General features: G+C 42.4%; 1 protein-coding gene across 3 annotated transcripts in view; it reads right to left on the reverse strand.

Annotated features, from left to right (window-relative positions):
* ELOVL6 (ELOVL fatty acid elongase 6) overlaps positions 1-13,699 on the reverse strand; it is an 80,164-nt gene that overhangs the window by 22,279 nt on the left and 44,186 nt on the right. For all 3 annotated transcript variants that reach the window (XM_040065234.1, XM_040065233.1, XM_040065232.2), the window contains one exon: positions 6,977-7,108. In XM_040065234.1, the coding sequence (XP_039921168.1) occupies positions 6,977-7,108 (132 nt within the window). The remainder of the gene's footprint in view (positions 1-6,976; positions 7,109-13,699) is intronic.

The following is a 13,699-nucleotide window of genomic DNA, read 5'->3' on the forward strand; positions in this document are numbered from 1 at the left end:
TATCCCATGCACATAAAGCCAAACAGCAGTAAAGTAAAAGATTTAGCAAAGAATCAAGCCAACGAATGAAGCCAGCTATCAGTAAAGCTGTAAAACTGGGAGATAACATAGAAAAATCTAAGTTGCAGGAAAACACTAGCATTTGACAGAATAAAGAAGGCTTAAAGAAGCTGGAAGTTATAACACAACTGTAATGAGCTGCTCAGATCCATAAATTTAATACCAATTGCTGGCCTGGAGCCACTGATCTTTTTCATTCTGTCCTCAGGGGGGTGATACTCCTACGAGCACCTAGAGAAGGTCACATCTCAGGGATTTGCCTACAGCTGGCGAATAATTTAGTTTTCTTTTTTAATCCAACAACCCAGGGGGAGGATGCTGAACGACAGGGGCACAAGGAGCCACGTTTGTTTAGAAGCAGCTGAACTCGTGACAAAGCAGCGGCTCTGCACAACCACGGGCCGACCCCCGCACGCAGCCAAGCGCTGCGTGCGAGCACTGCTGGGCCTGGCGGCGTTTATTAACGGCTCGTCCGCAGACAAAGCGTTGGATTTGATAGGTCATGCCAGTTAACACCTCTCAGTGTTGTGTTCCCGCTGTCTCCAACAAGCACAAGCTGTCGGGGACTTAGAAGAAAATACATGGAGACACCCATTCCCCAGGGATTTCTGCATCGAGGAGGCCCTTTCACCGCACTCACGAACCAAGTATTGAGGCTGCGTAAAATACAGAAGAGCCACATGGGTAGGGAAGGCAGGTTTGATTGATTCCTTTTAAATTAATTATATATACGTTCTCTCTATTACAGCTCTTTGCTTAAGCCACCAGACAGATGTTCTTTCTTCCTCAAATGCACACTCCCGTCTGATCCCTGTATAAAACTGAGAAGCAAGGTTTCACTCTCAGAGGCTTTGCTTTGGGTATTATTCACGCTGGGTGGTGGGTGACCTGTGAGGGCTCCCATGGGCTGGGACAGGGTGAGCTCACAAGAAAGGTTTAATTCAAGGTGACACACCGAGTGTCAACACACTCACTGACTGTGAGAGAGGGGAAGGAACAGGGACAAAATGAGCACAACAGCTTTTCAAATGATGCCCTGAATTCACTTTGCTAAGATGTTCATTTTCCAGCAATAAAGACAAGCAAGTAAAGTCAGAGAAAAAGAAAAGGTTTTAAAGAAATGAGGCCCAGCTTAGCACTGAGAAAAGAGATTTTCATAATAACTTTTAGACAGTCCTGTCCTTATCTCCTGCAAAGTACAATCAGCCAGGTCTCAGAGTGACTCCTTAGTTTACTTTTAACTAGGCCAGAGCAGGTAAAAACAGTAAAATCAGCTTACATTCAAAATTAAGGACACAGGAGTCCACAGGAGTAGCAGCAGAGTGAACAAAGGGGTGAGATTTTAGGAGATGGGCACAGCATTTTGTCACATGGCATCAGTTACAAATCTGGGAATAAGGCTAGTTAGAACAAGTAAGGTAGATATTGGAGATACATCTTCTTAGTCTGTATATTTTTATCACATCTACACTTTTTTTTTTTTTTTAATACCAGCTAGCATTTGTTTTGCACTGTATGAATTCACTCTACACAACGTTGTTTGTATTTTCCTACTGGAATTACAATAACTTATGGAAAAGAAACTTTTCTTCTTAAACTATTAAATGTCATCCAATGGATTTTTGTCTTCTCTCCAATCATTCTGAATTTCTACTGTTCACCCAACATTCAACTTCATCTCCAGAAAGGTAATTCAAAAGATGTTTCTTTATCTGTTATGTAAGAAAATCAGGTAAGTATGTAAAGATGAACATGGTCCTATAGAAATAAATTGTTAAGTAGGTGTGTATTAAGCCTTTTACTGATTTGGGTTCTGAGAAATGTCCTGAGAATATGCATTAATGCTTTACAAATACAGGGAATGTTTCACTTTGAATTAATTTCCTTTCAAATTTGTAAGTGAGAAGATTATTAATTCACCTTAAATGCTGCTTATTAATTTTAATGGTATTTGGCAAACATTCCTCTTTTCAGTAATTCATTCTTCTCTTTGAATGTACTGTCAGGACCTTATAAAATTTCAGAATATTTTAAGATTTTGATGGGTTGCTCAGCAACATATGAAATTAAGTTGTGTTTAAATCATGGCAAGTATCTGTGAACAGCAGTTCTTAAGATGGGACATAAATCTCAATCATCTTTCATCGATTCTCCTACTTAAATGCCTGATAACTAGAATGAATTTCAGAGTCACAAACACAAACAACTGAAAACTTTTCTTTAAACATATGCTTTGTCTTTTCTGTTTGATTCAGCTCAGAACTGAGCTCTTCACATAAAGGCACATCTCAGACTACCTTAGCAGGAGCCCTCTGTGGATGCAAACCCCTCTACACGTGCTGCTGTGCTTTCAGCAGCAAATCAGTCAACACCAGCCACCTTCCTTCAGTGAGTCTTTTTGGGCTCATCTTTCAAATACAAGACCTGTTGTGGCGATTGCCTTGCTTTTGAGGCTCTGGTTAGTTTTGTGGCAAGCAGCTAGCAATCTTTTAGGTACACTGATACTATTTCTACTGCACAGAGAAAGTGCTTACCAGGAAGAAAGACGTTTGGAATCCCCGTACTGACATCTAAGTTCCACCACTGCTACAAAGCAAAGCTGGGTTTGGATTAGAATCTAAGTGATCTCCTGAGATGACAGGAGCATGACAGTGGTGTGGCTTGGCTAGATGAAGAGATGTTCCTCCTCTCACTGCACCCACCAGCCGTGGTCAAGCTTAGCCTCTGCCTGCAAGTGATTGCATCATGCTAGATGTTTTAGCTTCTCTGCCTCCTGCATTGATGTGACAGTACTCCCTAGGAAAGACAACCTTTTACTATTATTAGTTAGAGCCTTGACTCTGAAACTTCTGTTGTCAGCCCCTTAAGGATGCACAGGAAAATGGCGCCATGCTGCTGTCCTCTGTGAAGATGAAGCAATCATACACATTTAAGCTCCTTGAGAGAAAAGCTACCCATACATAGTGGCCTATAAAAGGACTTAAAAAAATCCCTCTGAGATGTAATGAAAACATGAATTAATGATTTTGCGGCCTTCTGTGAGTCCTGGCCTCAGCTTTGCTGATTTCTACAGATGCCAGCATGACACTTTCGATAGACTCCATGTAAAACATTCAATGACTGCTTTACAACTTTATGTTCAAAGTGTCATGAATATAAAACTGGCAATTCAGGTTTGATGGGTTTTGCAGATTTTTGACACCAAGAACTATTCAGAAATACAGGACTGACTGTCACTTTGATTGTGTAGGTGACACAGCAATGGCTTCCTGGGGGTCTTGTGGGACTGAAGAAAGACCTTTTGTGTAGCTCCCTAACAGCAGGTTCCTGTAACTGCAGAGCAATGCGGGACTACTCCCCCACGACCTCAGTCCATAACCAGGCTGGGTAAACACACTTAATTAAAGTGCAGAAAACAAAACAAAACAGAAGAAACCTTCAATGACTGAAACCAGTCAACAAACTTGCTAGGGACCAAAAAAATCAAACCAGCCCAGCAACCCCAGTATCTCAAACCCATTTCTCAGCAAAAAGATTTCAGGAGATGATCTTTTCACAGTTGTTTCCAAGTGAAAAGCAAGATTTACTGTCATTGCTCCTACTGCAGTTTTTAGTGACAAACTGTTCAAAACTAGTCAATGCTTTCAAAAGGAAATAAAGCTGCTTTTTTTCTCAGAAATCCTGCTGGCTGCCAGTGTTGACACAAAACTCACTCTTGACCAGGCTCCTGAATGCTCAGCAAGCTCAGCAGGGTGGTGTAATTGTTTTGTTTACTTAAAAGCGTGGCAAGTTTCCTACTGTAGCAGCTACCACATTTAAATAATCTTGGCAAGTGGGAGGGCATACAGGATACATTCTGAAGAAGGACCATGTGATTGCCTGGCAGGCAATTTCCTTTTCTTTTAAAGCCCAAAACACATCTTTTCAGCCTCTGATAAGTGTTACTATTTCTGAGGATATTTGAAGCAGGTAAAATGGTAGGAGTGCTAAAAGGAAGATAAACAAGGAGTTCAGAAAAAAGCCTCACACTGACCTTGAGGCAGAATACTGAGGACTCTCCAGGCAGGTTTTTCTTCCTCAGTACAATCACTCATGGCAGACAAATATATTACTTAGAATTTCTGTAAGGCATTGTAAAAGTCAATGCATTTAAGCATCCCAGAAAGCCAAAGAGGTACTCTTTTGAAATCTAAGGAGCATTCTCCTGGATCCATAGTAAGTCTACAGTCCTCTAAATGTACCTGAACTGACCTTCTGAGGAAGCCGGAATGCCTTTCAGACCAAGCATATATAAATGCAACACCTAGTTATGACAGGAGCCAGGAAAAAAACAAATCCAAGTTACTTGAAAAAGTTTACAGCATTTGAAGTGCTGCTTGCTGAGACAGTCAGTAAGACTGTGACCGATGGCCCCAGAAAGGACATCGGTGCTGAAGCACCAGGTAATGGATGTTCCAATGAACACTTCTGTAAGTCTCTGTCTCGCATTTTCATGAATTCTTTGTCACTTCTCCTGTTTTCCAGGCAAGAAGTCAAGGGGTTTTGTATGGGATTGCATGTTGCTATTGAAACTACAGAGGTTTCATGCTCTGTCCTACTGTAAACATTTGGGGTTGGTTTTCCCCCTTCCTTATTTCACTCTTCTGCACACTACTCAGCACCTCAGAAGAGCAAAGCATAATCATATAATTTTCATAATCAACTGATGCCTGTGGCACATCCAGCAGGTTAAATGCACAGAGCTTCTGTGCAGGCCAAACATCTCACACGTACCCCCCCACTCTGCTGTCTCTTTTCCTAACATACATAAGAAAGGGTGAGTCCTGCAGTGCTTGGGGAACCCCCATCCCTGGACTATTTGAGTTGATGGAGCAAGCAGATGTAGGAGTTGTGAATCCCTCTCTTACTGTACCCTTCTGGTCAATGCTTCTCATCTGCACAAGCAGAGCTCTTCTCGAGTGCCTGCCCTGAGGTGGCTTCTGTGGCAGATTCATCCTGGCAGCTTGTAGCTCCAAAACATGAAGTTCACATTTTTACATCACCCAGCATCACTCAGCAGCTCACACTGGCCGTGAGTTAGCTATTTCATATGATTATGATGGGAAACTCTGAGTTTCCTTGGAAGCTTCCACTACTTCAGCAAGTAATGAATCTGTTGATTCCAAAGTCCATCTAGGCAGCACAGTGTAAATTCATGCTATTCACTGATCAGTGCATTGATCACTTGTGATTTTGGGAGGAAACCAGCTAGTGAAATTGCTTTAAAACCCCACGCTGTGAAAGTCAGCCACATCTCAAAATAATTTGATTTTTAAATTCACCCTAGACATCTTATATAAAAGAAAGTTCCAAAATCATGCTTCTCCACCTCAGACGGAGAATTAAACTACAAATGCTTTGTGTAAGCAGCTAGTTCCTAGTGTCCACATTCGGTAAGAAAATACAATCAGAATTGGGATGCTGCTGGCTACAAACAACTTTACAAACTGATCCAAAAACAAAATGCCATCTAGGAACCAATTCAACAGCTCCTGAGATTCAGCCGTTTCTGGAACAATGTCAATTGCTTACAGCTTAAAGCAAAATTATATTAGACACACAGCCAGAAATACAGCACCAAGCGTAATCAAATGAAAATTACAAATTTTCACAATGTTAGAACTTGCTCTCAAAGTTATCCAGACCACTAAAAGTTTTGTCTGCTCTGAGATATTCTTTGATGTGTTGATGAACTATTAAAACCAAGCCAAATTACAGTTCTTTTGTTAGCATGTCCTAGCTATTAGAAATACAATTTATCTTCCCCTGCCAGAGTTTTGGAAAGTTTCAAGGTGATACAATTCTGGAGAACAAAAGGAAAAGCCAAGAAAAAAGCCAAACTTCTCTACTCCTGCTTTATTTCATTCTGTATAATCTCTTGGCAAAAACTACTCCCATCCTGTGGAAAGCAATGCACCATTCACACCTGCTCAGTAGGCAAGTGTGTTTTATGTAGTTGTGAAGTAATACAATCAGTGATTATTATATTGATATTAGAAAGATACAAGTAGCAGTGTTTGAAAACAGTTTGTGCTTTAACTTACAGTCCCAACAGTCCCTGATATGAAGGATATCAGGATATCAGGTCATCTGTGTACTATTACTAGTAATTTGCTTCAAAAGCATGTGTTTGTAAGGGCTATTTTTATAAACATTTGTTTATTCATTCATATATCTTCAGCGTCATTAAAAATTAGCATATTAAGCCTGTAAAGTATTCAGGTTGGTCACTTTTACTTCTGACTTCAACAAGTACCAACAATCTGAACATGACATTCCCCATACTAAACAGAGTCAACACACAGCCGAGAGATGTGTGTCACTAAAAAACAGCCTTTCCCGGTGGAGCCACCTTTTTGCTGCAGTCACAAACAATTTGTGATAGAATAACCAGAAGTCAGCTCCTGATATCAGTTACAGTGGTCTAATCTACCTGTCAACAAAGCAGTGACTTTAGTTTTAATTCACTGTAATGGAGATCAGAGTCCTGACTAAATATTCCATAGATACACATCACATAAACATAATACTACTTGTAGATGAGAACAAGACTAACATCTTTATTTCCACTTGTAGCTTGCATGGTAAATGTATTGCAATGATAAGAGCTTTTTCTCATGTCCTCCTTTATTTTCACCTTTGTTCTTCAAGAGGTTTATTGATTTCTCCCCTCTTCAAACGCTCCATGATCTGGTAAGTCAAAGGGGATCATTTCAATGTTAAGGAGTGGATCAGGACACAACCCTGAATAACAGATGCAAAGAAATGCCACTTCTGTGTGAGCCTGCTGTTGCACTAGCAGTGCTGCTGGAGGTGAAGAACTCCAAACCTCTTCAGGGCCTGATGCTGAAGGCAGGTGGTGTGGGGAAGTGCCTACCTGAAGACGGCGAGGCTCAAAGACCAGAGCACTAGCGGCTTCCTCAGTTCAAATTTTGCTCGTTTGTTCATTAGGTGCCGACCGCCAAATATAAAGGCAGCGTACAGAGCTGAAAACAGGAATGACTTCTTCCTGCAAAACAAAACCAAAAAACACCTGTCAAATGTTTAATTAGTGTTAGACACACTGCAGAGTCACATATGGACATCACTGCTACGGGCTTGTGCGCTTCCTTGAAAGGAAACTTTTGGAGACGTTCCTACATCCCAGCTGAGCTTATCGTTTCTGTATGAAACTACATGCCTGCAAACACTCAGGGCTGGGTGCAGGCAGAATTGACCCTGGGGAAGTTCTGGAAAAGGACAGACAAATCTGGCTCCCATTCTTAGCCAGCTTCAGAAGACTGAACTTCTGAGAGGAACAGAATAGATACTGCAGAGCCCAGACACACTTCTGCAAGCAAAACACAGCTGGTACTTGAACCAGCTGATCACATTTTGCGTTTCATTTAACTTTTTCATCCAAATTTTTGTTTCCCACAGGATCTTCCCTATGTGGCAGTTTAGTTTCCCATTTTTTCCCCTAAAAAGACACTTAAAGATCATGAGCACTGCAACACACCATGATGAGCCACACAAGAAGCAGAGAATCAGGAGGAGAGGTCAACAGCCCCATTAAGCAGCAGGACCATGCTGGCTGGCATTGCCTTGTACTGTGAGTGCTGGCTCAGGAAATCCAGTGCATTTGCTGAAAAGTCAAGCAGGGCTCACTTAAGGAACTTCAATTATACTCTCCAAATTGCAAATTTTATTTTTAAATCTGCCTGATAGTAGTCCAACTCAGCAATAATCACCAAATATTTGAACTCTGCTACTATAACTCACTGTAAATCAGCCATTAGAGGTCAAAAATAGATTCAGCCTGGGATTCCTCCCCACACAGCACAATATTACACTGACTAAGGCTTAATGATGTACACCATTAATGGTGGCCTAACTGGAAGGGTTATCTATTCAAGAATAGATTTTTTTCTACATAATTCATCATTACATTCACAAATATATGGTGGACTATGGTTTTGAACCAGGAGGTTCTGGTTCCTATTGTATGCCAAGAAAGAATGACAAATACTCTCAAGAAAGGTAGCTACTTCATTAATGTGACAGAAAAGACAGCAGCAGGCTACAAGACCTTTAGTTCCTTCTGACACTGGAATCCCGAGGGCAGCAGTCAGAGAGGCCTAGGATCAGGGCATGGCACACTGCCCAGGCTTCCCTTTGGGAGAAAGGCTCACCCATAATTGAGATGTTCAGAATTTTCACAGGATTTTCAACTGGATGTTTAAATGACAGTACGTTGCTTCACCTCAAGATAAAGACAAGTATATGTCGTGGTGTCACTAGTGGTACCAAGCAGATGCCACCTCTGGGCTCTTCCATTGTGACTGGTCAGCTGAGGTTACCCTGTGGCAAGGAATCTGTCCAGCACAGCAGGGTCCTGAGGGCCAAGCAGTGTGGCACAGCACGGCATGTGCCTGCGCCTCCTCAAGCCAGCTGGTAATGGGTCACGAGACCCTCAATGGCCAAGGGTCTTCCAGGAAGGTTCAGAAAAACTAAGAAAAGCTGTAGCACATCAGACTGGAAATACAAAGAAAGTACACAAAACCTCCAATCAAGATGAATTAACTGAATTTTATATAAGTTTGAGAGCTAACTAAAAACTATGTCCAGAGAGACAGACGCATACCAGTATGCATTCTGCAGCATGCAATTTTCTGCCCACTGAGAAACTCTGTTTCTACTGATGTATTTATAGATTTGTGTTGTAAAATGCAGGTAACTGCATGAAAATACACCTGATGCTCTGAGAAGGGAGAACCCAATGCCTGTAATCCACTGGGTGAGCTTTAGCATTCATCCTGGCAAAAGCCCTAGGAAGACCAGGATGACCACAGGGCCAGAATCCTCTCACCTTGTGCATTGAGATGGTCTAACTGCCATGGCAATGGTTATAATGACCAGGTTTTGAAAATCACAAAGCCTCGGCCCTTATTCATGTAATACAGAATAAAGCATTTCTTTTTACTTCACTGGTCAGGGAAGGGACAGAATCATCAATTTGAAAGCATGACTGCACTTTAACTTGGCTGGAGATCAGTAAATATTTGTTAACCAGTTTGGGTAATGATGAACCACCTCAAGCTTGCTCATACTGAACCACCTAACTGTTTACACAAGATTTACGGGTTAACAGATAGAAGCAGGCTCTTAGCGTGAGTCTGGACTGCATTCCCGTCTCCTGCCCTCTGCACCCTTTTCAGCAGCAGCGTGAAGCGCAGCCCACTGCCCCCCTGGGCATGGGTGAGGTCTGTCCTGCGCTGATCCGTGCGTGGATCTCCAAAGCAAGTGACAGCAGTGCAGGATGACATCCCAAGTAGTGCAGGGGAAACGACTGCAGCGCAGTGCCGCCATGCAGCTGCCAACACAGCACAGGCTATGCAGGCTGGCACGGGAGGACGTCAGGATTCAAGAGCAGTAGCCAGAGACACTTTGCAGGAAGGCAAGCTAGAAACAGTTCAGTTCTAGATCAAATACAGCAGAGATTTAGAAGTGATGGTTCAACTTCAGTTCCAGTTCAAGACAAAAAAAGCAGTCTCACTGAGTTAGCAGTTCAGGTATATGTTCTGTCTGTCTCTACTTCTTCCTGAGCCAGATAATCTATATATTTACATCAAGTAACATTTCATTTTGCTTCTTATTACTGAAACTATCTTTTATGAGTTCATTCAATTTATTGAGGTTGATAGTTCCGTTACAGTAATTAGAACAGATAAATTTTAGGTCACTTTAAAGTTTTGTAATGAGTATAGCATTATTTACAACGATGGCAAATGGTACTCCCAGAGTAGGCAGCTTTGTATGAGCAGTGGCAGACATGGCAAGATTTGACTGCACACATGATGTGACCTGCAGAGAGCAGCTGTAAGCAGTTTCAGACAAGAAGGGACACAGTAGTATTATCTCCCATCAGAGGTAGGAACAATACTGAATAATGACTAGGCTGATCTTGAAATCATCCACTGTTTTGATGGCTGCTACTTTTTGCACTCAAAGAACTTTGAATTTTCCCCATTTTTTCAGCCTAACAATGGTTAAAAGAACTGGGCAGGCCAGGTGGTAGAGTTACAAAGGGCTTGCAGAGTTATGCACTCAAGATAATCTGATAAACTCCATTAGACTGGTATTAACCAGTTCACTACCAGTGTTTTTATGATGGATTTTCCCAAAGGTTAATACTACAGTCAAGTCCTGGGCTAGTGACACAAAGCAATGGCAATCTGACAGAATTCCATTAGGTCTGGTATGATTTTAGCCAAACGAGAGTAATATTGAACAAAGCATTTTGAAAGACAGAGGCTTAGAGTTGTTCTGGAGCAATGTAACTTTTCAATACTATTACACGAAGAGAAACTAAATAGAGCAGAATGATGACAAAAAAACTAACCTCGAAACTAAAAAAAAAAAAATAAAATCCCTCAAAGTAATTCAGCAAAAGACTTGCATCCAATAACTTAAATGTTAGCACATTCATATGTTTGTCTTCAATCCTGTTCTGCAGGGTAACACAGTAGACATAAAGACAGGCCTGCCAAATCCTCCACATTTTTCTGGCATTTCTGTTTCTCACAGTTGTCTCCCACCTTCCTACATTTTCAGACTTCAGGGACTAAGTACTATCTCTACCAAATACAACTCCATGTTCCTCTGACAAAAGTTGCCAGCTCTTTCCCCCTTTACAGGTTTCTGGAGAACCTATTAAAAGCTATATTTGGGCTTATGACAAGAGAGGGAGGCAGGAGGGGCTACAGGCTGAAGATGTGAGACAGATCTTCCACGACAGTAGCAGAGAGATGGCTGTGTCATGAGGCAAAGGGAGAGAAGAAGATGGGAGACATGATGGGTGAGAGAGAAGAGAAAGGATGAATAGCAAATGATGGGAGCTGGCAGCCATGAGATGGGCAAAGAGCTGGGACAGCATGGAAGGCAAGGAGGCTTCAAGTCCTTTCTGTGCTGGAACCCCTGGAAGGACACTTCCTGCATCCATGGGCGCACCGATGGCAGAGGAACAGAGACAGGAAAGAGGACAAGTATGAAAAGAGGGAGGCAGAAACTGAGAAGGATAAAGGAAGACAGGAACAAATCTTCTCCTCATTTCCAGCCAGGGAGTCCCACGCAGGAAAGCCCACTCAGGCTCTGTGGAGCGACAAGAAGAAATCAGCCACCCAAGCCTCAGGCAGGAAAACACGACACTGGGAAGGGGAAGCAAATAAACCAAAGAGGAAAGCAGAGGTAAACTAATGGCTAAGGATTAAGAAATCCTGACTTCCACAGAAGCACTTATTTATAAAACGCTGAAAATGTAAGAATTACCACAGTATTCTAAAATTAGGGGCCAAAGCCTGCGGGTAAGCCTCATGTGCAGCGGCATGAGATATCCCCCTGTCTCTGATGCAAAGTGAAATAGCCCTGAATATTGCAGTACTGCTGAAGGAGGTACAGCTTTCGAGCCCAGATGCACTGTTGCCATTTTTCCCCCTGAAAATAGCAGACTGAGTCTCTATGATGTTAATGAGTAAACTGAAACAGATACATATGTATGTGTGTGTTATAAAATTGATTATTTTCACAGGATTTTCCTTAATCATTAAGGAAAATCCTTATGAAAATGTCCAAAGGACAACCTTATCACAGACCGTTGAACTATCTTTTATCATGTAATACAGGATTATTTGCATAACAGCATTCAGTAGGGGAGTTGTAAAGTGGTGTTAGCCCCCTTTCTAGATTCTGTAGGATTTTTTAAGCACTTTTTAATCTAGAGTTATTTACTTTGCACATTCAAAGCTCATTTTTAAATTCGCTACCACTTCTTCATCTGCTGTAAAGGGAGCAACAACAGGTTAAAAAAATCCCCACTGCAGCTGCCAGAGCTGAGTATGGCTGGAAAGTAGACAGGCAGTTTCAGGTTCCTGACATTTTTCTCTTGGCCTTCTTCATCACCATTTTATTGATGTAAAAAAAAAAAAAAAAAGAAAAAAAAAAAAAGGAATGTTTGCCAAATGAAATATAAGGAAATTTTCCTACTGCCTTCTCCCAGCTTTCAACAGAAAATAACAACAATCACTTGTGTTTATAATTGAAACTGCCAACTTGAGAGTCTAGCTCAAGTGCTTTAATATGAAATATGAAGCCATGTGAATCACACACCATACCCATGTCCACACATCAGCCAGCAGGGTTGGCAGCCTTGGCAAAGTTACTTTCTCTCTGGTGCTTATTTAAAAATCACACATTCTGTATAAAAAAGGGTGTGAAAACGTTTCTCAGTCTCTCAGTTTTTCTACCTCAGAAATACTGTCAAAGCAAACCTTTCTCTCTCTTCACTGATGTAATTTTGACAGAACCAACAAGAAGAGATCCAGTGTGTGGATATGCCAGATCTGTGTATGGAAATATAACCTGTACTCCTGTCTTAGATTTGAGTTTAGATTTTGGAAGCAGCTGCTTCCCACTGACCATAGCAGCCTTCATCACAGAGAGAGGACACAGAGAAGAGGAAGACCTGTCTGATACACGCATGCCAACAGAGTCTGATTTATTCCTACAGCTCAATATCCTTTGACATTTATATTTAGCACAGCAATGATGACAGTCACACACACACGTAAGTGATTCACTGATGATGGCCTTTGATGTAAAAAGCTATCAGAGAGTAAACACAGACGTGTCTCATCCCAACCATCTGATCCCTTGATTTCTAAACCCTGCGTCTCAAGAGGCCATTCAGCCTCCTCGTGACAGGTACTATAGGATGCACAAGTCTTCCCAAAAGGCTGGAGCAACCCTGCAGGCACCTCTGTCCTGTCTGAGAGCAAGGGAAGAGGAGTCAGGGCCCTGGGAACACATATGGGACAGGGACTGTTATTTCCCCACACGTGCCTTCTCTCTGGGGTGCTGCTCCCATCACCCAAGTCATGTCACTACTGCCAGACAGCACTTGTGTCACTGCCCCGACCCCTTATCCCACACGAAGGGAAGAAACATGGGGCTGAGAGGCTGCCAGGAGGACTGCTGTGGGAACTGTCCCAAGAGCAATGTTGCTGAAAAGGATGGAAGATGAGGAAGACTTGCATGCGCACTCTTGCTCTATGAGTGCTAGTGGCTGAGCTGAGGGGCAGCCTGAAGCCCAGGTCCCCCACTGTCCGGGTCAGAGCGCCAAAGGTGAGAACTGCAAGGGCAGCAACCTCTGAAGAGCGGAGTAACTATTTTTTCGTGGTGTATCACCAGCTCACAGCCTGCTCTGTCCAGTGGAGACAGCCCCATTTCACCACCAGCCAATTTGTATGAGCACTGTGCTAGGGCAGCAAGAGGCTGTGCCCACCTGAGCCTCTGCCCACACTGCATTCAGTCAGACCCAGGGGCAGGAAACCACTCCTGCACTGGCAGGGCAGCCAACAGCCCTCAAATTACAGAGAGGAGAAACAAGGGCACGGAAGTGTGGGGGCATGGGAGAAGGTGGCTCATGTCCTGCACCTCCCTGATGGTTGCATCTGTTTCATTGAAATGTTTGCCAGTAATTTGTAACACTCATGTTTGTAAAACACACGTGTTACAGAGTATTAGCCACACACTTAAAATGTGGGCAGCTATCGACAAAAAAAGC

This window comes from Hirundo rustica, chromosome 5 (genome assembly GCF_015227805.2).
Source record: "Hirundo rustica isolate bHirRus1 chromosome 5, bHirRus1.pri.v3, whole genome shotgun sequence".
In the NCBI taxonomy this organism is placed as follows: Eukaryota; Metazoa; Chordata; class Aves; order Passeriformes; family Hirundinidae; genus Hirundo; species Hirundo rustica.